The following is a 27,337-nucleotide window of genomic DNA, read 5'->3' on the forward strand; positions in this document are numbered from 1 at the left end:
GAATACTGATGTAGACCTGGCACAACTCGCAGTTTTTGGAGTCCATGAACCTTAGTTTTACCGGCAAGATATAGACTAGTGCAGATCTGAAGCCTGAAGTGAGTTGGAGTGTGTTTGAATGTGGTCTATGTGTGTCAGGAAGGAGGAGGTGGGGCGGAGGGAGTTCCACATTACTGGAAGTAGTAAATTTAGATTTTACAACACTGTGCAGCATCCCACCATAAACAAATAGTTAATAGATATTTGGTAAAACACTAATTTGTGGGTTTTTGAGGTGGTGGTAGGTGGATTTGTGCACCCCAGTTTTTTAAGTTTTAGATATGTACAATGCTTTCAGAAAGTATTCAGACAGCTTAACTTTTTCACATTTTGTGCTGTTGTAGCCTTATGCTAAAATTAACCCGTTATGACAAAGTAAAAACAAAAGAAAAAACTGAGCTATCACGTTAATTGGAGTCCACCTTTGGTAAATTCAATCATTGGACATGAGTTGGAAAGGCATACACCTGTCTATATAAGCTCTTACAGCTGATTATGTATATTCAACCAAAAACCAAACCACGAGGTCAAAGGGATTGTCCACAGAGCTCCAACAGGATTGTGTCAAGGCTACAAAAATCGACTGTATCGAAGGTCCCCAAGAGCAACAGTGTTCTCCATAATTCTTTGGAGAAGTTTGGAACAAGCAGGACTCTTGAATCTTGTTTCTCACAGTCTTCAGTCTATTTGAAAACGGGCTTTTACATGTTCTTCACTAATGAAAGGCTTCCGTCTGGTCCAGACTGGTGGAGTACTGCAGTGATGGTTGTCACACTGAAAGTTTTTCCACACAGGATCTCTGGAGCTCAGCCAGAGCAGTCGTCAGCTTCTCAGTCACTTCTGTTACCAAGACCCTTCTCCCTGACTGCTCAGTGTGGCAGGCAGCTCAAGGAAGAGTCCTGGTTGTTCCCAACTTCATTCATGAATTATGGAGTATATTGTGCTCTTGGAAAACTTCACTTCAGCAGATTTTTTTGTAGTCTCGACATAACACTGTCTGTGAGCTCTGCAGGCTGCCCCTTCGACCTCATGGTTTGGTTTTTGCTCTGATATGAATTGTTGGCTGTGAGACCTTACAGTATATGGACAGGTGTGAGCCTGAATTTGAATTCACCACAGTTTGACTCCAATCATTTTTCTTTTTTAATATGTTTGCAATCATGGTACACTGGGTGGGGAATGATAAGGGCAAAAATATATATTTTTTTAATATTTTAATTTAAGCACGAGTCTGCGACCTAATACAATACGAAAGTAAAGGCATCTGAATACTTTCTGAATTCACTGTTTGTGCATCTTGTGCATGTCTGTCTGTGTCTGCCCATCACTGTGTGTGTGTGTGTCTGTGCATTTGTGTGTGTGTCTGTCTGTCAACAGCACTAAACATAGTCTGCCTGCTCCATTGGAAGCACTTGACATTCTGCTCACATGATATTGCAGCTTGCAGCTGACGCCAGAGAGAAAGAGGTAGAAAGTGTGGAGAGTGAGGCAGAGAGCAATCTAGGGAGAGAAAGAGCGAGAAGGAGGGATGATAGACGGAGTTGTGCAGTGAGAGAGGGAACGGTAGAGAGACAATTACTGAAGAGTGAGGGACCAAAGAGGAGAGGAGAGAGTTAGCTGAGAAAAAGGAGAGGCGGTGTGATGTGGAAAGTGATAATTCTCATGTAATATTTGGATACAGAGGTGAGAGAGATGGAGGGGTTGTGAAAAACTGCAGTGAACAAAGAAGAAGAGCATACTGTAAAGCCACAGAATGCTGCAAACAAATATTAAATCTGGCATCTTAGCGCAGGAAAAAATAGATCAATCTACAAATTCCTGAAATGTCTGTCTGTCTGTCTGTAATTGGAACGCACATCCTGAGAACTGTTCATCTTATCATCCTTGGCATGTGTATTCTTAATGACCGAGGGAAGTGCAGTGTCAAATTTGGTGCGATTTGGACATGTGTGATACGTTCAATATCAATGCAAATGTAATAACCAGCGCTCTGTAGCAGTCATTGGGGGCGGGGCAGTGTGCCTTCAGTCTGTGAACATGTCTTCTTCTACGTCCTTGGATAAACTAGTGGTCGGCAACTGGGTCAAACCACAGGTCAAAATCAACACAAGATTATTTTGATAATTGGATTTTTTTATTTCACCATATCAGACTGACACAGACTTTCACAGGAGTCGCAGGTGCTGATCTACTTCATGCCAGCAACATTCATAGAATCACTTCCTCTCTAGCAATTTGTCTTCAAAGTAAAGATTGTGTCAATTGCTTAACAGACCTTTGAAATACCCGACATGGTCTGTAAATGGTCTGTATTTATGTATAACTTGATGAACACTTAAAGCTTGTTAGAAAACAGTTATTGCCATTCACCCAATCACACACACATTCATACAGTGCCTCAATGTTCCACACTTTCCCTTTTACACATTACTCACACAACCAGTAACTAATCCAAACTTATATTTAAAAAAAGCCACACGTGAACAGTAATAAGGTAAATTCAATTCCATTTTATGAAAAACATTGACTGTAAAATTGTCATTGCAGATAAACCAGATAGGATTAACCAACTAGGTTTCCTAACTTCACTCTGCACCATAAACTGTACATAAAAAGCTCTGCACATAATGTCCAGCACACAAACAGTATATTTGTGTGTGTGACAGTATATTTACAGAACTGTTTGAAGAGGACTCACTAATGACACGGAATAATTGTAAAGTAGATCTGGAGCAGTAACACAGACCAAGAGAATTGTCCATGTCAAACAGACATGTTTAGAACTGGCACAGCACTACTTCTCTTTAGATTCAAACACATGAGATACATTTATATTCCCAAATATCTTATTACCTGCAAGTAGTCAGTAATGTCATCATGGGTTTTATTTACTTCCTTTTGGCTGCGTTTTTACAAATTTTCTTTTGCTTTCCCTGTCCTCTTTATAAGATGAATCCGTTTGGAAGCTGAAAAAACCTCCATCAGGTGTGGGTGTTGTTAAAAGAACAGAACAGAGGGCGCATTGAGTATGCAGTCGTTTGACAGCAGTTCAACAGCCTCTGATTTCATTTGGAGTGCACTTGAGCCTTAAGAGGCCGGCTGTGGGGAAGGGTGCGACAAAGCAAATGATGAGACAGAGCGATGTAGACATGCAGGAAAAGCAGTCTGCTGATTAAGGAGAGGTCAAGAAGTGACCAAACGACCAGAGAGAGAGAGAGAGAGAGATGGAAGGATGGATGGATTATGAATAATAATCTGAGGAGGAGGCCAAAGGAAAACAATGAGAGCTGGGAGCAGGCTCATCCCTCGGCCCTTACTTCATTCCACTCAGCTTTATTAATACGATCGTGAAATACTGTACGCCATGAACCCTAAAGTCCCTCAGCTAGCCACTTCCTTCATTACAATATCACTTTCACTGTTATTACCTCCAGGACCAATAAAATCTGTGATTGGTCTGTATCTCAGCTGTATTGGTACACAGACGCTGACGTTTCTTTTAATGCAAATTCTATTGGGATATTACTGAAATACATGCTGGTCATTTTACCTCACGGACAGAATGGAATTGAACCTTGGGCTGTGTAGTGTACAGCCCAAAAACAGCAGCCGACAAAACTTTGTATCTTCCCAACCACTTACATATTTCATGGCTGTGTCCGAAGTCACACTCTATTTATTTGTTGCATCCAGAGGAATTAATTAACACTGAGCACTGTAGCTGCTGTGTACTATCTGCTAACAGGCCGCAGCACATACCCTCCCTATCTGACTGTACAAAATCTAAGTGTGTAACATGAACACTATTGCAAATGTAAGTCATTACTTTCGATAGATTGACCACTATCTGAACTGGGTGGACATTCATCGTCCCAAGAGGATGAATTCAACTGACTTTTGCTATTCCTCTGACTTTTCCAGTAGCACTACTATGCGATTGAGTCGTTATTTTTAAAAAATGTTACCAAACTACTGAACGGATTACTGTGAAACTTGACAGTACCGCATATGCCCCTCTCAGGATGAACTGTAATAACTTTGATGATCACTAATCTTTCCTCGATTGTGTTAGACACACTTAAAATTAATCTGAGATTTCAAGATTAAAGTTGTAATGTAAAGTCAAAGTCATAGCATTATGAGAATAATCGTTATTTTGAGCTACGTGTCATGTTAGAGGGGGAATATCAGTAGATCAGTCGGTCACCTACCTATTATTTTCACAAATAACTTAATCTATTTGCTCATAAGCACCACATTATCGTTAGTGTCAGGACATTGAGAAGGCTGTGCAAGAAACTGTGTGCATTCATAGTCTCTCAAGATACAATGATTGTTTTAAGATTTTGGATCCAGAAAGAGTGAAACTGTGGCAAGAACAGGTTTCTCCATCCTATCTTTTTCAAATTAAATTATGACTATTTCTTATTCTTGTAAAGTTAGGACTTTCTTCTCATTTGGTCCTAATACTCCTCAGTACTAGTGCCACCATCAGGGCAACACTGAAATTAGCTAACTACTCATACATAAAATCCCTGCAAAACTAATTATAGTACCTTCAGGCCTAAGCTATACTTGGTGTTTTGTTCTGAATCATTATGCCTAGCTAAGATGGTGAACATGGTAAATGTTATATCTGCCAAACATTAGCATGTTAGATTTACAATTGTAAGCACGTTAGCATGCCCTTTGACCAATTTTGGGGGGATGTTTTATTGAAGAGAAGCCACAAACAGAAAAGCGTGTGTGTGTTTCAGAAGTAAGACTCTTTGGTTACCATAGACAACGTGTTAATATTTGATAGGGGACACCTTAGGACTGTACCAAAAGCATTTTTGTATTTCTCTGGAGGATAGATTCCTCTGTTCAAGACATGAACTCATATACAAAACACACACATCTGTTTTGTGTCGAACTGTGTCAGTTTACTGTGTCAACAGAAATCTGATGACTCAACACGATGACCTAGGAATGAATAAACACACACACACACACACACTCTCTCTTTTGTTGTGGTCAGGGCAGCTTGCTGTGTGTGATGGATCTTTCTACCAGATAGATCACATGACCTTCATATAAGCCAGTGAAATTGTGGTGCAACAAAAGAGGGAGGGGTCGGATCATATGAAACGTGAGTCCCTCCACACCTGTTTCTAAAAGCTGTAGTACCCACACTGAAGGGGAAAGAGAAACTCCGACAGGAAGAACAGGTAAAAACAAGACTGCTATTAGTCTTGTTTTAAATAGCTTGGTTTGAGAAACTAGCACGGAGGAACGGAAGCGTAGCAAAAGACAGAACTTTTTCTATTTAATTTAACTATTGCCAAACTAACTAAAACTAACTAAACTAACTACTTGGCCAAACTATTTTTTTAATTTCCAATTGAAGTCTTCAGGAAAAAAAAAATTGCGCATTTGGACAGCTTTTTGTTTAGTACATTTTTTTTTCTCTGGAGTATCGGGGGTTAATGGAGCTTTTCATTTTTGTCCTTGAAGTTATCAGAGGTTTTCACTTTATCTGGCTGTGTTTGTGTTCATGTGTTAAAGGGCACAGTGGACCTGGAGCGTGAGGAGGGAGAGGAGTGCGAGGAGAATATGGAGGTTTTTGACGACAGCAGCTCCAGTCCTTCAGGGACCCTTCGAAACTACCCGCTCACCTGCAAAGTCCTGTACTCATACAAGGTATGAACCCCCACACACATATACACACATACAGAGTTAGCCTCTGCTGTTACATAGCCACACCTACACTTGTTAAATGTTTGCAACTAGGAGTGGAAAACAACACACATTCATGTGCACTATTAGATACACAAGGTTGAACACAAGTGTTTCCATACTGTGCTTGTATATGCAGCGTGTTTGTTTTCATACCATTCAGCACAATTTGAGGTACAGTATCTGGCCCAAGGGCACTTCAGAATGCAGATTGCAGGAGCTTGGGATCAAACTACCTACCTTCTGGTTAGTGGACGACCCCCTCTACCTTCCTAGGGTTAGGGTTAGGGTTAGGGTTAGTTAGGTTAGGGTTAGTGGCTGGCTGCAGTATAGTTCATAAATCCCACCTCCTCCATGTGTATTTGCGGGATCTTGCTGCTACATCCCTTGACAGCTGTTGTGAAGATTCTGGCTCCAAATACACAAGATGGTGGCTTTTGTATATATCTGGAATTTTTTGATTTTCACTATACCATACAGTATTTGTGCAATAAGACACATGAATTATAATGAATGTTACAGCTACATAAATCATCATTCATAGATTTGACCTGATTTTTCCCCACCTTCTTCCTTATTCTCTCGATTCTTGTTAATTTTGTTTCTTTTCTCACTCCCTCTCTTTTTTAACACTGGTGGTGTGTGTCTCTCTCTCATGCAGGCCTCTCAGCCAGACGAGTTAACCATTGATGAACAGGAGATGCTGGAGGTCATTGAGGATGGAGACATGGAGGACTGGGTCAAGGTGAACAAACACAACAGGCATTATCTCATCAGCTCTGTGTTGTATTCTACGTATCTGCTATTCTTTTAGATTTGTATGTTGGCTGTGTGTGTGTGTGTTTCTCCCACCTATTTGCCCATCATGTGTGTAATTTAGTAGGTGCATGTTTACATTTGCGAATGCTCCTCATTGTGTTTGTTTTCCAGGCTCGCAATAAGACAGGCCATGTTGGCTACGTCCCAGAGAAGTACCTGCAGTTTCCCACCTCCAACAGTCTCCTTAGCATGCTCCAGTCTCTGGCTACGCTCGATGCTCGATCGCACACATCGTCCAACTCAACCGAGCCAGAGCTGCACTCCGGCTGCGTCAACGGTGACATAAACAGTGAGTACAAACAAACTTGGTAGAGATCAATTATTCTTTGAAATGATTTAACTGCATGCCAGAATTTCCGGTAAAACAAGCTCACTAATTTAAATGAGTTTGTTATTTCACCCATAATGAAGTTATTATGCGCCACTAACTGAGGGATTTTTCTCTTGACCTCTTCATTAAATTCCAACTACAGAAAACACAGAATTTGCTAAGCAGGGTCTTATTGGAAAGAGTGCAGGGGTCATCCACTGACCCTTGCTGGGTAAAACTAAAGGGAAATTATATCATAAAACCAAAGAACAAAAGAGGAATATGGAAGTTTTGTCCATTCCAATTTTCTTTCTTTGAATTATATATAGCAATTAGTGGTGGTTGGTGATCGACCAGCAGAGGGTATAGAAAGAACCAGGCCCTGTGCTGAATTTAAAAGCAAATTAAGCTGCTGAAAACAAGCTCAGAGCTGCAGAGCAAAAACCTTCTTCTTTTATATTCACATTTCCTGATTGGTATGGTGTTTTTTCTCTGCTACCAAAAACAAAGATTGTCATCTCTGCTGCAATTAAAAATCTTGAACTGTCATTTTCATTCTTTATTCTTCCCTCGTATTTTACTGTTTTCTTTATTCTTCCACTCCTTTTCACCCACTCTCTTTCTTTTTTCTGTTTACTCTACCTGAATATTTGGATGAGGTTCGTCCTGACAACTAATTACTGTTCCGTCTTTCTGTCTCTGTATCTCCCTAACTTCAGCAGTGTGTATTATTCTCTTTATGACAATAACAGCCAGGCAGACAAGGAACTGCATTTCCCCCAAAATAATTACTTTTTCTGTGTCTTTCTTGCTACTCTCCCTCTTTTTCTCATCTCTTTCTCTGCAGCAGTGTATGTTCGTGCACTTTATGATTACGAGGGCCAGGCAGACGAGGAGCTCTCTTTCTGCGAGGGGGCTGTGATCCGCCTGCTGAGCCGGGACACGCAGACAGATGATGGTTTCTGGGAGGGGGAGCTCAACGGACGGGTGGGCGTCTTCCCCTCAGTCCTGGTGGAAGATTTCACTGAGAATGGGGAGAGCAGCGGAGGAGGAGGGGCAGGTGACATACAGGTACAGAAGCACAAGGATAAGTGTCACAGGCTACATCCATGCACATGGAGTCGACACTACTCCAGAGTGGCTACCAGTGTAGAACCCAACATGGATAATCAATTAGAAGTGTTGCTGATCCTGTTGTCTTTGTGAACAGCTGTTGTGTAGTTAAATTCTGCATTTTACAATGTTACATCTGTTTATATATGGAGGAGGAGAGCTACTATTCAAGCAATCTGTGACAATCTCCGTGACACGCATGCCTTCCTGTTTACAGCAACATGCATGTCCCGTGTACGTGGTATTAGTTTTCATGCAAGTTAGTATGGATGGAGATTAAAACTGATTCGGAGCCAAAGCGCTTGTGTGGACAGAGATTGTTTTAGTTTAAAAACATGGTGGATGTAGCCACAGATAATACAGACAACAACATGTAACTAAGTGGAAAACCTCAGGAAAGCAAATTTTAAATTGGAGACATAATCCCACTGAAGTAACACACCGATATTCAGCACCTCATTCCTGAGCTGAGCTGGAAATCTGCTCTTATCAGTCTTTCCTCAGGGCAGAAATACCAAGGGTAGAGTGTAGTCTCCTGTGCCACATCTCCCTTCCCTTCCCATTCCCTTCCTGCCTGTTGTTCAGTAGATCTGTCAGCAGGACAGAGTTCACAAACACTGGATCAGTGCTGCCATGTTCCTGCAGCGCTCTGATAAAAACCCTGCAGTGCAATCAAAGACTGAGGTCTTATCTGTGCCACTGAGTGCTGCCCTGGTGCTGCCCTATTAGAGGCTCTGTAACAGGAAGGATACAGCCTCTCCCTTCCTTTAAGCCTGGAGTCATAACAATCTTAATTTCTTCTAAGTCTTATGCAGTTGAGATGATTAAAAAAATCGGAATCCTCCTGGTTGTAAGCTAGAAAACATTCGAGGTGTGTACAGTAGCATGTCACACTACAGATGAGTATAACCAGCAATATTTCTGTAAGTTATTCCTCAAAGTAATTAGGGTTTATATTAACAATGCTTAACAACGATTGAAGGATCTGCTCTATATTATATGAAAGGCATCATTTAGAGTGTGGAACACTAGAAACTGACTGATTTATCGGTCGGCTGATAAAAACTGGCTAATATAAGCCTTTCACACACACTGTATCATATGCGCTGTATCAAAGTTTACTTTTACAAAATAAACAATGCAAAAATATTTAATGTAAAACTAATCATGCTAGTTTCATTCATTCAATTTCCTTCATTTAAGTTCTATATTTATTTATTGTTTTTGTGTTTGTATTTTATTTTTAGATAATAGTATTTTTTTTGTAATAAAGTTTATGGTTTCTTAAGAATCATTGCAATGTTTAAAAAACTAAATATGGTAGCAGAAAGTTTTGACCTCCTTAATATTGGTATCTGCGTTGGCCCCCAAAATATCTGTTTCGGTCAAGGTTGAGAAATGAACACAGTTCCTCTTAGTTCTATGTCTTAGCATCTTTCATGTCATAGTTTTAGTTTCTTTGCTGCAACTTTGTGTTGACTCACGCTCACCGCTGTCATCAGTGGCGCTTCCATAAGCAGCAGGAGGCCATTTTCAAAGAAAGCTAAAAAAAAATGACTATGCCCACCCAACAGCTGACTGACAAAGCTAGAGACTAACTGGAGAACATAGTGGAGCATTTTGAAGCTAAAGAGACAAATATTTTCAGAAGTGATGTGATGTGTCGAGCAACAAAAATATGTATTCCTCTATTTCTGTCTCTTCCCATAGATCTCTCCGACTCTGAAGTTGCCATCCTCTCTTCCGCCTCTTCCGCTGTACGACCAACCTCCCATCAGCCCTTTCACCAGCCCCGAGACCTCCACCCCACCTCCTCTCCCACGCTCACCCTCAGCCGCACTTAACGGGGACCACAAGCCTCCACTGCCAGCGCCGTCACACAAGGGACCGCTGTCCACCCACAGTAAGTCAACAACTATTGTCAGGAACGGAACCAGTTGAGAAAGGTCACTGGGACTTCTCATTAGAAATCTCTCTCTGTGTGTCTGTGTAGATCAAAGATCTGGCAAGAGTCCAGTGTCTCCAGGATTTCCTCAGACTCAGCCACCGAGATTCACCCCTGAAGGAGGCCCTGGGAAACTACGACCTGTTAGTACAAAAGTTATTTAAAGGAGCGTGTGTTGTGTGTGTGAGATGACACTTGTTTTCTGTAAAGAACGCTCTGGTCATTGTGTGTGATATATTTCGATATTTCAGGGAAATAATCTGAGTCATTTAATTGCAGCGTATGAACTTAATGAGGTGGATTACAGAAGAGCTGTATGTGTAACGTTTTAAACATTAGGTAGATGAATCAGTAGAATATTCATCAGAAAATCAATCGGCAACTAAGAGTATTGATTAATTACGATGTTTAAGACTTTTACTAAATTAAAACACTTTTTGTGCGTCACCTTGAGCTTTGGGAAATTGCACTGAGCATTTGCCTCTATTTTCTGACATGGGTTTGTTAATGGGTTTAAATGTTCACACACTCTTATGTGCAACAGATCCCGAGTGACAGGTTGACAGACTACAGAGTGAAAGACAAGTTCTCGCGTAAGAGAAAGAGCATTATATACCACAACTGCACATGAAACTCTGCATGGACGGAACAAAAGTTATGGACCATAGCACAAGCACACAGTAGCTCAATTACACGAACAAGCATGAGGAAAATAACACAGCAAATAGCGCTGCACACACAAAAAGAAGTGTAAAAATGTTTTGATTCACTATGAAGTAGATTCGTGTTTATTTGCTAAAATGTCCAGTGTTTCCTAATAATTATTGAGACTGTGGCCCACCATATTCTAATATGCCCCGCCACAATAATGATAATTAATTGGAAACACTGGATATTTTAGCAAAAAAACACTAATCAACAAATCAAGGTAACATTGGCAGATTAATATATTGTAAAGTGATGAAAATGTTTTTATGTAGCTGCTTACTTCTTATGCTTATCATTCAAAATAACAATTAAGAAAGTAGAGCATCTGTTGTTGTCATCCTTTTTTCTTCTTGAATTCAGTGTTTATTGAGTTTTGTGTCTCTGCTGCAGGTGCGGGCTGCTCCTCCTCCACCTAAACAACACGCCCGGAGACAGCAAGAGAAGAGCGACAAGACGGAGGAGGTGGAGATCACACTGGTGTGACAGACAGACTACTCGGCAAGCCGTTGTATACACAACAAATTCAAGAAACAAGATGACACACAGACTTATCATTCAGGCCGAGGAACTGAACAGCTCTGAAGTGAAGTGAGCTCAAATAAAGAGATGTGAAGTAAACTGAACTGAACCACGTCGACGACCTCCGGCCACTCCGCATCTTCCTTTCCCTCCTCCTCCAGTGAAGGAGAGAAGAGATAAAGGCAGAGTATTCAATTAAATAATCGTATTAGATTTCTAATCAAGTGCAGCAGTAGCTGCCTCCGCATCGCTCCCTGCCCTCCCCCATCCCTCCATTCTTGCCTTAAAACTTCACCTCAAACTCACCTCAAACCAGAGCACAGCGAAAGGAGGAAGAGGAAGTTTTCTTTTATCTTGTTAAACTTATTCAAGATATCAGAGATTATTTCTCTGAGCAGGCAGATCGCTCTGCTGCGTTCACTGACCTGCTGACAAATAATCATGAAGCATGAGAAATGTTTTTGGAGCCCTGAAACTCACTAATTATAGTAAAGGCTTATCAGACAAATCCAAAATATAACTAGATACATGAATGATAGTATTTGTTAAATAGCAACTTTCAATATTAATAAATGTAAAGTTTTGTACTTTTATTTAACCTTCAACGAGCAAGTACATTTTTTTATTTAAATTTACTACCAATTAGTTAGTATCAATAAATTTAAATTTTCTATTTTAAATGTATTTATTTACTTTTGTTTTGGTCTTTGCACATATTTAATCATTTATAAATGAACTCCACACAACATATCCTTTTCCTCACCATATTTCTAATTGTCATACTGCAAATATGACAAAGAATTGGGAAAACTCTTGATATTTGGAGTACTTGAGACGTGGCAACCACTGGTATCAAAACACACTCAACACTTTTAGCTGAGCAGGCCTGTTCTTCCAACTATCTGAAGCTAATGGTTTCATAAAACTACACCAGTCACTGCATAAAAAGTTCATTTTGAGTAAAGAGACATCTGGTTACACACATCTACAAAATATTTGTCGTATTTCTTTTGTGATCTTGATAAAGAATTCTGTGATCTTCCAAGTAGCATTGTAGCGCAGCAAGTAGCCCGCAGGCTAAAATGCATTAGCTACAGCATTACGCAGTAAGATATATAGAAATATAAATATTTAAAGGAAGATTCAGCTAGGTAGCAAACTGAATATTGGTGCTGAGCTCGTTTAACTTCGGTGTGTAACCAAATGTCACTTTACTGTGCTCTCCTGTGTAATAAGGGAAGTGAACTATGGTGGAAGTAATCCTTGAACTTGTGTGATCCTTGATGTGAGAGCTTTAATGTCTCTTTTCTCATGATATGAAAAAAATTTAACTCAAAACATATGTAGCTTATGACGTTAGCTTCAGAATGGTGGCTAACATTAGTTAATAAGTGCACTCAGTTAAGTAAACTGCCCAAAACTACACTGCTGCACAAATACATATATGAGAAAATTCCCAAATTGGAAATATGTGGTTGAAAAAACACATGAATGATTAAATATGTGTGTGAAATAAAGAAGCAGTAAAAATATATTTTTTAAAGTTAATCGAATATAAAACTACAATAAAGTGTTTGTTGGTTAAAAAAAGTAGTTTTAAAACTATTACATTTTTGGGCATATCTGATAACTTCCTACAACCTTTGTGTCTGAGTGTTAGGGCTCCGTAGACTTTAAGTTTGATGGAAGGGAGTAAGTCCTGTTTGGGAGTGTCGTGAGGGTTGAAGCATATGGACAGAGAAACTGGGTGTGTGGACACAGGGTCCCCCTCCCCAGCCCGTTGCTCCACATATATAGTCCTTATCATCATACGTATTCAATGTGTATTAGTACAGTACATTACTGTTGTCATAGGAATGTTATGCACAGCGTTTCATATAGACTAACTCTGCTGACTGGACGACCATGTCTGATATGTAGTGGAAGTTTTATTCTTGTCTTATACTGAGAGGGCATTGTAAATACAGTATGAAGGAGGGATGAAAGGAGAGAGGGGAGGACAGGATGGAGAAGAAAAGGGAGTAAAAGGAGGCTGGATCCTCCCTTCTGCTCTTAACTCCACCTTTCCACCATTCTCCCTTCTTTTCTCTCCCTCTCTTCTCTAGTGTCTGTTCTGTCCATCGGCAGTCAGTGTGAATCAGTAGCTATCATATACACACATGAATACATGATATTACACACCTTGCTATATCTTCTCTCATTCTGTGACATGCTCTGTGGTTGTATCACTGATTGGTTAGGGACATCGACTGTATAAAGATGGACGACACGTCTCCACTTCCCCCCCACCGTCCAGAAATGAAGCCAAATATCCTGATGTCCTGCCATCTTTTGAAGCCAGAGTCTGTAGCGATTGGGGGATGGAGCCATGGTAGCGAGGTCCCGCCGATACACGGGCTCGACCAATCGTTTTTTATAGCATCAAACAACTATTTCAAATCAAACATACAATTTTTTAAAAACATATATCAATATAATAAGAACTACCTAAGATGACAGAAATCATCTTTGAGAAAAACGTATTTGACTTTTTAATTTGGCTCATGTCCCATCCACTAACACGGAGAAGGTGTGATTATCCTGCAGTCAGCCACCAGGTGGCGATTAAAACACTTTGGCTTCACTTTTGGGAACCGTCATGTGGTCCATCTTTATATAGTCTATGATTCAGGAGGAGGAGAGCGGTGCTTCGAAAGGCACTGAAATCGTTGGTATTCACTATGTGGTGACAGAAAAAAGTTTTATTTGAGATGATACATACAATAAAAATATTTTGGGGGTCAGAAGATTTTAATAATCACATAATGAACTGTATGACTTTTATCCCGACGGATCATATCTCACATTGATTTTATTCACCTGTAACATATATCCTTTTTTTTTATTTGACATGCATTACATTCGCAGGTATTATTTTTCTCTGTTGCTAAGCATCTCCTTCACATCGCTATGGGAGTCTGGCTTTTTAATGGAGCAGAGAAAACATCCATGAAAACAAATGAGCCTTTGAAGTTTCCAATTCTACATCACCCTTATCTTTTCCTGGTGTCTAACATTTCTCCTAAACTTGGTAGAAACAGAGAAGAGAAAGAGATGTATAGAAAAAGTACATCATATTGAAGTAGCAAACGACATTCAAAGCTGAATTATGCTGTGTTTTTTTACTTAAAGTAAGTAAATCTTTCCCCTTAAATACCCATCAAGCCTTTTAAACTCCAGCGTAGCACTTTTATTTATGTGTACCTTCCCTGAAGAGTAGCAGTTCCTCCACGTAGCAGCAGGACACTTAGAAATGACTCTGACGAATCACTGTCGTTACAAATACAGATGATGAGAGTCGTTCTTTTCAATCCAACGCTCTAGTGGATCCTTTTTGTTTCAGTGTGACTGATACTTTGATTTTTAACTCTCCACTCTTCTAAAGGGATGGAGAGGTAATTGTGGACAATGTAAATTGGTGTTTTCCTTAATTTATAAACAACAGAGAAAAAAAATTAGGGATGATTTTGAATGAAAATATGGAGAAAATTTGTTTTTCTTTTTGGGTCCTGAGATTGGCCGAACTGTTTGGGTGTGTAATTGTTAGGAGAGAGGAGAAATTTGGATCAGATCTGTGTTCGACTGAAGACTTTGCCCAATTCCTTCCTACATATTTATTTTGAGCAGGGTTTGCTTTCACACTGGAGACATTTGAAATAAACACAGACATGTCCGTTTGGATGCTACATTTTCTTTTTTCTTGAGTGGTTGATGAGCAAACACCACTCTACCACGTTGCACACACATAAGAAATTATGGAGCTCCACATAACTGGAAATGATGTTTGGAAAGCAGAAAGTGTTTGCTTTCTGTTTAGTGATATTTATCAGTCCTGCTCCAACCTGCAGTTTCACAGTTCATATTTAATTATTGCACAACTGTAAAGTGTATTAATTCATTATAAACTGACTGCAAAGGTTCACACTATATAGTATTATTACAGACATTGGGACACAGCTTCAGAATTTAAATTGATTGGTTTGAAGAGTGGAGGTGAATAATGTATGAAAAAAACTAAAAACACCCTTTTGGTTTTTGCGTCCGCTTTTCCAAACAAGACATTTTTGTGCAGCATCCGTTCTGAACAAAGTTTAGCATTCTGGAAGTAGTTCAAGTCTAGATCCAGACCCCTGCTCCTCTGCTGTTGTGGGAACTAGAGCGGAACTAGACTCAGGGTGACCTGAGCAACAGCCTCTCCTCGATCTCTCTGAGATCTTATTTATACTGGTTTTCAAACTTGTTTTGAAGTTTATGGTTTACTGCAGCGTCCCACCGAACTCACACAGCGTTAAAATCTGTCAATCTATCAAGTATAAAACTTTCTGTTGCCAGTTGACACTTTGAACATGATTATTTTCCCTTTTTGACAGACCTTTTGCTTCACTACAGTGTTGACTTATTTGGTATGAGCCTGTTGTTTTTTTAATGTATTGTATAATTCTATATTTTTCATCCTGGGATTTGCAGCAGCTCTAACACTGCAGTTATTCACGAGGTGGTGGAACAACTGGCCTTCTCCCTCTTCACAGACTGTTGCCATGGTGACAATATGAGTAAAGATGCAAAAGTCTTTCTGCATATTATTATTATTATTGGCTGTACAAAAAAACAAAGTTTGTATTTATTGTGTACAAATGTTAATTAATAAAAAAATATGGAAAATTCGTTTTTTTGTTTAGTTTTTTGAGCTCATTTTGTGTGTGATTCTAAATTATAATGTGTGTATTTGTCTGTTTGTAAACACCTGTCCTGGAAATGTAAGCGTTACATACACAACTAATAATTACTGTATGTGTTGCACAGACGTTCCAGTCTCTAGAAGTGGGTGTGATCATGGTGACACGAAATAAATGAGGATTTCCTGAGTGGAGCAGGAGGGAAAAGAGACACAACAACGCAGAGTAGAAGCAGCAACTATGAACTTTTGATTTGGACCCATGAAAACCTCCATGCGGATTTTCTTTGTACTGTATGTTTTTAGTTATAGCTCATGATTTGTCAGGAGCTCCAGAGGGAAACAAATGGACTCCACCTGCCGCTCGTCCTGTGTGAAGCTCTATCTGTGCTCCAACCCTGAGGGTGAGTAGACGTACACGTTCACGTCTGGTCGTTGTTTCTCAGGGGTTTTTTTGTGAAACATATCCTGTTTGTGTTAATGCTCTGTGTAGACAGCGTGGTAGAGCGCAGAGCTCTGAGAGAAAGCGGTTTCCCCAAACTTAGAGAGCACTGCAGACACACATGGGGACTGGACTTCAGCGTGAGTACACACATACACACACTCACACACACACTCCACTTTTCACTATTGTGTTTGGTTGTGTTGCAGCAGAAGAGGTGATACAAGTTTCATAACCTTTCAGTCTTTTTCAAGTTCAGACACTGTTGATGCCACATAAAGAGAGACAGTCATGTTATAATCACACTCACTCACTATGAATGGCCTTTAAAACTCGGAGGAGCATTCAGGTGTGACCCAGTGGACAAAACTCTGTAACTTAGAATTGGTCTGGAATGAATTATTAACATTAAGTCGTTTTTATTTGCTTTTATCAACCGATTAACTGAAGGTCTAATAAAATGTTTCCTCTCACTGGAGTAAAATTTAAAGTAGATTGTTTGTGTGTGTCTTATATCCTTTAACTCTACCCCCCAGAGGCCATCACTGTAAAACTGCATTCAATTCCAGCTACCCTCGCCTGATTAAATTTGACAAAAAAGAAGGAGAGTATAATGGTGAGCAGCTGTAACGCGACTGTGTTGGTTTGCGTTCATGCATGTGTGTATTTCAGATCACCCCCGGGCAGTTGAGCCAGCTCACGTAGCTTCTCCCCATTCATCAGCATGTGTAATTACAAAGATAGAGGAACATGATACCTTACTGAGCCACCACAGGGCTGATTGTTACTGCACCTGACTATGTGCTTTTCATAAACTGAATTATCAGTCAATTCCATTCTAGCTCGTTGAACCATTATTTGTGTGTTTGTGTGTGTGTGTGTGTGTGTGTGTGTGTGTGTCTGTCTGTGCAGGTGATAGACCCCTTTGAGTCCAGTGATCGCAGTCGTTGGCCGGATGAAAACACCAGGCAGCAGCTGATTAACGAATGCAGAGAGAGCTCATCTGGACCTTTTTTACTGGTAAATGAATCCGCACCAGTTATAATGTAATGAGTGTAGAGTAGAACAGCTGATATAAAAGCCACAGACATGAACAGTAATAAAGCAATTTCAGTTTTATTTTATGAAAAACATTGACAATAAAATCTTCATTGCCGATAAACCAGGTAGGATGAACACAAAGTTACTGTTTGTAAAAAGCTCTGCAACCAAAACAATAAAAAGTGACAGTATATTGTAGAACTGTTTGAGGAGGAATCACTAATGATAAAGAATAATTCAGACGAGCTTTAACACAGGCACTGCACTAGTCAACACAAATTTGTACTAGTCTGCTCTTAAAGATGTATTCACACTCTGATGTTCCCTCTGTGTCCACATGGCGGTGCTGTAGGCTCTGGTAGGTCACCAGTATGGAGCAGCCAGTCTTCCTGCTCAGATGGAGGTGTCAGAGTTCCAACTGCTGCTGCAGCAAAGCCAGCGGGGGGGCATCAGCACCCAGGAGCTGGAGAGACTTTACCAGAGGGACGAGAACACCATCCCTCCCTCCTACTGCCTGAGACCCCCACACAGAGCCCCCTGCAGGCCTCAGGCATGACCAACACTAACTCAGGGTTTACTCACTGTACTCCACCCAACATCTTCACTTAGCCTATGTTTATAAATTAGGATTAGCTTTCATTTAGTGGACAGAAGTAAGATTAGAAGTAAGCATTGAGAATTGAATGTGAGTGATTGATTATAGATGTGTGGCAGATCTGTTTTTGAATGGCAGAGGAATAAACAAACACAAAGAAGGAACATACTGTAAATCCACCATGGTACCAACAGTCCCCCTTAAATTCCATCCATCTGCACCAGATTGAATACAGTCATCAAGATCCACAAATTATTCGCTGGGAAACTGATGCAACATTAAAAAATATCCATCTTGTGATGTTAAAGAAAGGTAAAAAGAAATCCTGGATCCACACCAAAATGTAATAGGTTTTTACCTGATGCTTCTTCAAAATTAAAAGCACTCTAAATAAATATTTTCTTTTTTATAAAACCATACAAAACATTTTGAAATATCAGGAAATAATCTGAAGAGTCAATAATCCTGATTTCTCTCCAGTGTTTATATTCTGAATGTCAGATAACAGTATTTCTGTGAAAGTGTGATTATAATTTGAGTGACAAATTTATCATGTTTTACTTTTATAAAATGAGTCACCACAGCTATTAGTGTGGAACTTTTTTTCTAAAAAGTATCCAACTGTTTTTGTGAATCAGGCAGGGATTGATAAGGAAGAGTGGAGCATGATGAAAGCGAAAGAAGACGAGCTGATGAAGATAATTCAGACGACTGTGAGTCTGTGTGTCCACAACAATCTAATGACCCCAGAGAGAGGCCACACATACTACAGATCAGGTCAGATATAAACTGTCTGTGTGTGTCTACGTGTGTGTGTGTGTGTGTGTGTGTGTGTGTGTGTGTGTGTGTTTTTAATCAAAGTTGAATGCTTTTCATCTTCTCTCCAGCCCTCGACGCAGATCTGCGATTTGCTCTGGACGAGCGTCCTGATCATGACACGATCGGACGCTGCCTGGTCTATGTCAACAAGGTTGTGAATGCTGAGCGAGAGACAGAGAGAGGACGGATACATTCACAGTCAGAGGTCAAATCTTCCATCACTTGCTCATCAGCATTAAATTACCCTTCAGCACAGATTCATAATATCGTAATACACCTCACTTTCACTCAGGTCACATTAATGAGGCACTCAGTCATTATATTAGAGTCATTACAGTCACTTCCATGCATAGACAAGCAGGGACGAATGAAAGAATTCAGATTCACTTATGCATTACCATTCATCTTTTTTGTTCTTAGTTATGAAAATTTGTATTTGAAAGGAAAAAAACGTTACGTTTTTCTATATATAGAAAGAGCTAGTGGGGCTATACGAAACAGTGTGTATGTCAAAATTAAGTTATTAAGTTATTTTAAATAAATTGCCTATATAAACTTCTAAAAACCTTCAAGATATCAAGAATGATGTTTCCACTAAATGTGGTATAAGAATTATGCCTCTAGTAACATCATCCTGCATCTTTCATTTAAGTTTATAATAAGTTCCTGACAGAGAAACGTGTTTTAGGGAGTGATTAAGTTGGAGCCAAGACACCAAACACTAAACCTGTTCTACTGCTGCAATAAACGTTTGAACGTGAGTTGTCTGACTGAATTGCTTTAAAGCAAGAAGATGCAGTGGTTAGCCACTGCACCACCGTGTCGCCCAGATGCAGATGGTAATAAACTAATTATTTCCATCTCCTGTCTTCTCAGGCCTCAGACCTAAGATTCGCACCATCTGACCAACATTTTCTCTCAGAACTCAGTGACAACTTCCTGCTCGGTCTCATCGCTTCCCGTTGGATTCAAGTTTACACCACCACCACAGAGTGTAACCGTCGCTATGGTTACACATCTGCCAGAAGGCGGGGCTACACTGAGTCTCTGTGCCAGCAGGTGTGCTCTGACCTCATGGGGCTGATTGACAGCTTGAACCCATCAGAAACCTGGAACCAGACGCAGCTCGGTGACGCGCTGACCCGAGAGTGGGCCGAGCAGGAGGAGCTGTGTGACTCCCTGTCACGATTTTATGATGTCATTCGACCAGAGGAGGAAGAGGTGAGGATGAAGGTGTTTTATGGACAAAACTATTTTTGAGATGTAGATATTGTCACCACTGCTCCGCAGGGTGAAGGATTAATCACTGAGGGAGATTAAGAACAAGTAGCCCATGGGGTCTCAGTTTAACAGTAACATTCAGTGCTTTACAGTTCAGTAGCTTCCTTTTATTTTATTATTTGTGATTGTTATATTATTAAAAACTATATTCTAACATTTTCTCTGCACCATAGCATCACTAGTGTTTACTTTCCATGGTTGTAGATCAGAGCCTATGTGAAGCAGAGTGACCAACAGTGCCCACTAGTGGTGGTAGGAGGGCCATGCACTGGGAAGACAGTACTGCTGGCACACTGTGCTCAACAAGTGAGTGAAATAAACGTTTAACTCAGTAATATTAAACTGACATTCTCTTGTTGTTTTAGACAGTTTCTATTTCAGGAAGTCAATGAATAAAATAAAGCTACAAAACAGAGATATAATAAAGTGAGAAGAACATTCACCAATTTTCTTCTTCCATTTCACTTAAAAGAAAATAGTAGCGGTCTAAAAACTTTTTAATCTACTGTTAAATGGAATAAGACGTGTTTGTCCAGCCTTGAAGCACTTAAAAAATGAAATAATTATTTGATTAATCATATTATTTGTGTGGCAGAAAATGAATCAGCAACCACTTTGATAATTGATTAATTGTTCAACAAAAATGTAAATGGCTTTTAGCCTCTCGGATATGAATATTTTAATTTATAGTTTCCCAATCATCCAGTTCAGGGGTTCCTAAATTGGGGACCAGGACCCCAAGGGGGTCACGCAATGATTCAGACATTAAATACACTTTTTTAAATCGTTAGAAATGGCAGATTTTTCCACAAAAGTTAGAATATAGTTGTTGAATATAAAATAAAATCATGTGAAAAAAATCGGATTGTGGAAAAGGAAAAGGTAATTTTTCACTATTTCCAGACATTTCATGGGCAAATAACTGTGATATTAATTGCTACTCACAACAATCAGCTGGAAGCTTTTCAGCTCTACTCCAGATTATTTTAAGAGTTAAAGAGATTAAATTGTTATCAGTATCTATAATTAGCTGCATTACGAGAAACTACCCACTAATCCAGTAAAGAAATCAGATGTAAACAAACATAATGACAAACCAGTGCCTCAGAGAGATTTACATTATGAGTCATTGCTACAGGAGTCGGTACCGTATGGTCTTAATAACATGAAAACAAGTCTCTGTCTCTCTCTACAGATGAGGTCATGGCTTCCACACAGCGATCCTGTGGTCATCACTTATTTTTACAACCTGCAGCAGATGCTTTCCCCAACACACCTGTTGTCCAGCCTGTGTTATCAAATAGAAAACAGATACCACAGTGACTCCTCCTCTAAAAAGGGTCCCAGCATCCACCTTGCCACCACCACCGACTATCATGGCTGCATCACTGACCCCAAAGACCCCAACTCCAGCTGCAGCCCAACACCCGCTCTGGATTCTCAGCGTGAACCCACCACCAGCGAGCATGTTTCTGACTTTAACCTAAACCGTTGTACCAAACAAAGCCCAGCTCCTAGAGGATTGTGTCCCGGCATCATCAAACCTGACATCAGGGCGTCTGAGCTTAGAGAACGTCTCTCCTCCCTCCTGTCCCGTCTGCCTTCTCCCAAACAGCCTCTGCTTCTAAACCTCAGTGGCCTGGATCAAATCAAAAACAAATTAGTTTGTCTTCAGATCATTGAGAGCCTCCCGTCTCCCCTCCCTCCTGGAGTCAAACTATTTCTCACAGTCTCCTCCAACCGAACACATGTCCTACAAGCCATTAAACTACATTACCAAGGTGGCAGTGAGAGGGAGTCGGGATGCGTTTGTGTACGGTTGGGATCGGCAAACAGGAAGGAGTGTGTGAAGTTGTTGGCGTCGCTGCTGAGCAGTTCAGGAAGGAGGATAACATCAGGACAACAGGCTCTGGTGAACCAGGCGCTGAGCTCCTGCTGCCTGACTCTCTATGCTCGACTCCTGCATGTGCATACCTCGCTCTGGTTCTCCGGTATGACAGAAAACAAATAACAATATAACTGGTTATTTAGTAAATTTTCTTATAGTCAAGAGCAAATCTCATAAAAAGACCCAAAGCAACAACATCAGTCATTTCCAGCCTCTCTAACATGTCTCTAGCACAGGTCCAGAAGCCCATTCTTTCCCACTGAAGATGCAAATCTTTAGAAAATGGGTCATAAATAATTAGTTTGTCTTACTTTTGAAAATTATTTCCTAACCTGCTGGGGACTGTAGTTCTTACCTCCACCAAGGAGGTTAGGTTTTCTGTGTTTGTCTGTTATTTAGCAGCATTCACCAAAACTACTGAAGGGATTACCATGAAATGAAGTGAAAGTTTTGGTCATGGATTAGGGGGAAGCTTTAGGAAACATTTTTCTCTTTCTTTAACAAAGTGTGATACAGTGTCGACATTTTCCTTGATTTCTTTGAGAATAATAATAATCAGGGATGTTTAGGGGACTGAGTTTGTTGTTATCAATGAGAAGGGAACTGGTTTACTCAGGTACCGTTAGACCACCACTGGATATGTGAAATATAAAAAGTTACTATCATTACACCTATCATTAAAAACATTTGATTACTTTTAATGTCTCTCCTTCTCTCCAGATTCTGATGTGACATCATCGTCTCTCCCTGACGGCATCCACGCATCCATCTCTGCCTTCCTGCATCACCTCGAGATGGAACACGGCTCCTCTGTTGTGGCTCGAGCCGTCTCCTTCCTCACCCTCTCCAGGACCGGGCTCGCAGAGGTCGAGCTTGCCGACCTCCTGTCAGGTGACAATGAGGTGCTCTCTGAACATGGTCAGCAGGGCCAGACCTCCTCCAGCGTGAGCGTCCCACAAATCGACGTGGAGAGACTTCTGTTGGATCTGAGGAGGTTTCTCATCAGGAGGAAGTCTGCAGGGTCGCCTGTTTTGTTGTGGGTGAGCAGACATTTTAAGCTGGTGGTGGCTAAGAGGTATCTGAGCACTCAGGAGGCGAGGAGAGAGATTCACTCAGAGATGACAGATTATTTCAGCGGCCGATGGGCTTGTGGAAATGCTAAACCACTTCTTGTTAACCTGACATGTAGACCAAACAAGGCTGAGATGAAAATGTACATTGACAGGCAGCCGTTTGTCTTCAATTGTTCGTCCCAAAACTCTGGTCGGGTGAATTTGAGAAAAATCGTAGAATTGCCATTTCACTTGCAACAAAGTGGCAGATGGGAGGAGTTGGAGCGCGGTTTATTAATGTCGTTGCAGTTCCACCAGGCTATGGTTCGAGCAGGTCTTCTAGGAGAACTGGTGGCCATGCTGGAGGATAGCAAATCACAGATCGTGTTCAGAGAAAGACGACTCCTCGCAGGAACGCTGAAGTCTTCTGCTTGCTTACTGAAGTCTGTACCTCTGCAGCTGCCTGTGGTGATGGAAACAAGCCTCCTCCCTTATCTGGAGCTCATTCCTGAACTCCAAGGTTACGTCAGGGAGATCAGACGGGAGAGGAGTGAAAGAGGAAGTGGGTTAGGTGTACTGATTTGTCCTACTCCTTCCTCTGTCCCCCCCATTCAGTGTTTGAAGTGTGAGACCAAAACCGATAGCGTTTCTGTGGTGGAAGCAGTTGTGACAGAGTGTGGGATTGTGGCAGAGATCACAGACGATGGCTCTGCTTGGATTTGGAAAGGCCCTGGATGTGATGTAGTGAAGGTGTCACTGAGCTGCGAGCAGAAGGAGCTGGAGTTCACCGGAGTGAAGAGCAGCGGTCGATTGGTGCTGCTTTCCACAAGATGCAACAAATGTTTCTTGTGGGATGTGACAGGCCCGGAAATGTTTGTGGAGGTGAAAGACCCTTTGAAAACCCAGTCTGAGCCAAATTCAAGCCAACAAACAGCAAAGAAAGTCGAGGGCTTTGTTGCATGTCAGAAACAGATATTCATGTGGTGGAGAGATGAGAGTTTTGTGAGTGTGTTTAGTGTTTCCAGTGATAGCGTGACTCTCTTCCAGTGTCAGAGCTCTGTGACCCGTTTGGTTTGCTCATCCAATGGCTTGTACGTGTTCTGCGGGCTGGACGACGGGACAGTCTCCATATTTGACACAGTATTTGGCAGTTTGCTCAGCAGCAGCTCAAACTCAAATCACAGAGCGGTGACAGTTATAATCATCAGTGAAGATGGGAGGGAAATGGCATGTGTTGACAGGACGGGGAACGTAACTTTATGGGATGTGGCGAGCAAAACTCGACCGCCCAGACTCGTAAAAGAAAGATTTACTGACGGTAAATCGAATGATGTCCTCAATACAGATCACTCTGATGAAATTGACATGTTGTTGGTATGTCAGTCTCACCAGGTTACACTGTGGGATGCAAGTGACTGGGAGCTGTGGGACCAGTTCTTGGCTCCAAAAGGGAGAGCCTTCGCTCAGGCTGTGCTCTCCCAGGGTGGGCACCTTTTCCTCGCTTCGTTTGACGCCTGTGCCCTCGTCTTGGTGTGGAGGGTCAGCTCGGGGGAGTGTGTCCTCTCCTTAGAAGCAAACAAGCAGCCCCACACGCTCCTCAAAACAGCATCAGATGTCATTTGTCTCACTCACGACGGCTGCCTGACAGTGTGGGACTCTGAGATGATAGATGCTGCGGGTGCAGCTCTGAAATTAGGGCGCGGGGTGAAGGAAGTGGTGGTTGAAGAAACGGGGGAGCGCTTCTACGCCACAGACGGGTCAGAGACAGTGTGGAGATGGACTTTAGAGACAGGCTTCCCACATGCCAACTTTCTACATGATGGTCCTGTGGAAAAACTGTGCCTTTCTGCAGATAACATTCATCTTGTGACACTCTCAGCAGGGGAGATTTACATTTGGAAGACAGAAACAAGTCAGAACATCCTGCGTATTAATGGAAGCAGAGCCACAGATATCATGATCACCCCTAATAATAAGTTTGGGGTGAGTATTTCCAAGCAAGGTTTGTCTCAAGTGTGGAAGCTGGCAAATGGGAGAGTTGTGTGCAGCATACATCTGTACCTATCCAACGCCAAGGTGTCTCCTGAGAGCACCTTCCTCATCGGCCATCGCCAAGGTGACCTGTTGGCTGCTAGTCTGTGGTCAGGCTCCATCAGTAAGCGTTTCTCCTGCGTGGAAAGCTCAGACCATGTCGTTGCTTTCCAGACAATCTCAGAGCACCCAGACTTGGTGGTGGTGATAGCTGCCTCAGGGGCAGTGTACACCTGGAAGGTAGCGGACCAGACCGTGTGCAGGCACTTTCAGCTGCCGTACACATTTCAGTGTCAGCCACAAGACATCCCGATGTCCTCCGATGGGAGATATGCACTGCTGTCCACTGATAATAATACCATCAACCTCTTGGACCTGTCTCAGGTCAGACTGTGCTCGTTCAAAGCTGATGGTCCCGTCATTAAAGCCTGCATGGACGAAAGTGGATGTTTTGCCGCCTACATCAGCCTGGAGACAACCTGTGTCTGTGAACTGCATGTGAGGCCTGTCCTCACTGTTGTACGACTTGCAGATGGGGAAAGAGTAGGAAGTGTGAGTCTGTCGAAGAATCCATCGACTCTGGTTGTGTGTAAGCAGCAATATGTGTATGTGGGTTTTGAGGACGGGTCTCTCGGTGTGTATTCGGTTTCGGACGTCATATTTGACAGAGAGGAATTGGTCAGGTGCAGAGAAAACATAACTGGTGATGTGAAGCGGTGCCCCTTTGAAAGAGCACCAGTCAGCTTGTTACCCCTGGCAACCCCCAATGTTATATGGCCTTAATATTATCCTATACTGTTTGACAATGATTGTGCTTTGAAAATATAATGAGATGATACATTTCACGGAAAACAATGTGAAAAGCAACAGATACATATTAGATATTATTTTATGTATATTGTCATGTTCCTGATGAGTGAAATAAAGAAGAGACTTAAACTGTGACTTGTGGGTTTGAATGTGTTTATTGCAACAAACTAACCACATCAGAATAAATGGAATATTTATAGAGAAACTGTAGCATCAGTTGAAGCTGAGTCAGGGCGGGTCTCCTTATCAGTTCAAACTCAAAAACACTATATTTCTACAGGAATGAACTAGAATTACCACCCTGTATATCCGCCAACCAGGGCAGTTTCAGTCTACATACATTTTTTCCAGATTCATATGAGCTAACTGTTACCTTTACCATTGACCTTTGACCTCTCAAATCTAATCACCTAATCTGAGAGTCTAAGTAAACAATTGTGCCAAATTTGACATGATTTTTTTCAATTCAGTTCTCAAGATAATGTGTTCACATGGCATAAAAGGATTTTGTTACCATCATGTTCACAAGAACATGAGGTCACTGTGACCTTTGACCAGGAAATTCTCATCAGTTGTATTAGTTTGAATCTAAGTGAATGTTTGTACCAAATTTAAAGAAGTTACGTCAAGTCAAATGTTCACAAGGCCACTGGCTGTCCACAGTGCAGAGGCGTAAAAATGCTTGAAGTGTTTTCTAACCAGACAACATTCTCTATCTATTGTGTATTCAGTTTCATTATTGTCTGAGTTCATGTTGATGTGGATGATAAACCCTTGGGGAGAAAATAAGAACCTGACTTTCATTTCTGTGAAACCAAAACCAACAGCTAATCAGCTTGTACCACATCTTCTGCACTCTGTGTCATAATGTAATGTTACTACTTGAAATAAAATAATTTGCTCTAAATGCCACATTATGTGTGTGTTTTTGTATTAAAAAGCAAAACAACTCTGTATGTCTACATCACATTCTGTAATCGTAAGATTTACTGTACTACTGCCAAAAAAATGTGCTGCACACAGATGCACTGTATGAATGTGTGTGTGGACAACACTGAGTGGTCACCAAGACTGGAAAATACAGACCATTTACCATTTTATTGTTTTAAAAATATTATGTAGATACTATTTCATTGAATCAATTAAAACACACAATCCCATCTATTTTTTATCAATTATACTAGATTATATTATAATATATTATATAATATTATAAAAGTGACACTTTTACACTTCATTCACACCTTCATTCACACCTCACAGAGTTTCAAATTACGTTTTGCTGCTCTCATGTCGGCTTCACTGTTTCCTGCTATGCTCGTAAATAAGGCCACTTACCACCTTGGTTTCACTTTTGGTCTAATTTAAATCACAAAGTTTACCCAGCGACAAACTCAAAAAACGTGTTTGACATTTAAAAAAAACATAAACAATAGAAAATACAATATGCTGCACTGGCAAAGTTAGTGGTTTAAGTGAATATTTGCGAGTGT

At 41.0% G+C, this 27,337-nt stretch overlaps 2 protein-coding genes across 6 annotated transcripts in view; both read left to right on the forward strand.

Annotated features, from left to right (window-relative positions):
* The window catches only part of LOC118106171 (F-BAR and double SH3 domains protein 2), a 146,620-nt gene extending 132,992 nt beyond the window's left edge, over positions 1-13,628 (forward strand). For 4 of the 5 annotated variants that reach the window (XM_035154497.2, XM_035154495.2, XM_035154498.2 and 1 more), the window contains 7 exons: positions 5,587-5,721; positions 6,419-6,502; positions 6,688-6,865; positions 7,734-7,957; positions 9,710-9,902; positions 9,993-10,087; positions 11,043-13,628. In XM_035154497.2, the coding sequence (XP_035010388.1) occupies positions 5,587-5,721; positions 6,419-6,502; positions 6,688-6,865; positions 7,734-7,957; positions 9,710-9,902; positions 9,993-10,087; positions 11,043-11,135 (1,002 nt within the window). In that variant the 3' untranslated portion in view covers positions 11,136-13,628. The remainder of the gene's footprint in view (positions 1-5,586; positions 5,722-6,418; positions 6,503-6,687; positions 6,866-7,733; positions 7,958-9,709; positions 9,903-9,992; positions 10,088-11,042) is intronic. The other variant, XM_035154496.2, reaches the window with a different exon arrangement.
* Positions 13,629-16,089: 2,461 nt separating this feature from the next.
* LOC118106783 (NACHT and WD repeat domain-containing protein 2) lies at positions 16,090-26,756 on the forward strand. The gene is made up of 10 exons (XM_047339478.1): positions 16,090-16,289; positions 16,379-16,467; positions 17,240-17,347; positions 17,721-17,918; positions 18,602-18,740; positions 18,851-18,980; positions 19,673-20,003; positions 20,268-20,369; positions 21,259-22,054; positions 22,672-26,756. Exons 1-10 carry the CDS (start codon positions 16,232-16,234, stop codon positions 25,815-25,817), a joined length of 5,097 nt encoding a protein of 1,698 aa, XP_047195434.1. The 5' UTR covers positions 16,090-16,231; the 3' UTR covers positions 25,818-26,756.
* Positions 26,757-27,337: the final 581 nt, after the last annotated feature.

Source organism: Hippoglossus stenolepis, chromosome 4, assembly GCF_022539355.2.
Source record: "Hippoglossus stenolepis isolate QCI-W04-F060 chromosome 4, HSTE1.2, whole genome shotgun sequence".
Lineage (NCBI taxonomy): Eukaryota > Metazoa > Chordata > Actinopteri > Pleuronectiformes > Pleuronectidae > Hippoglossus > Hippoglossus stenolepis.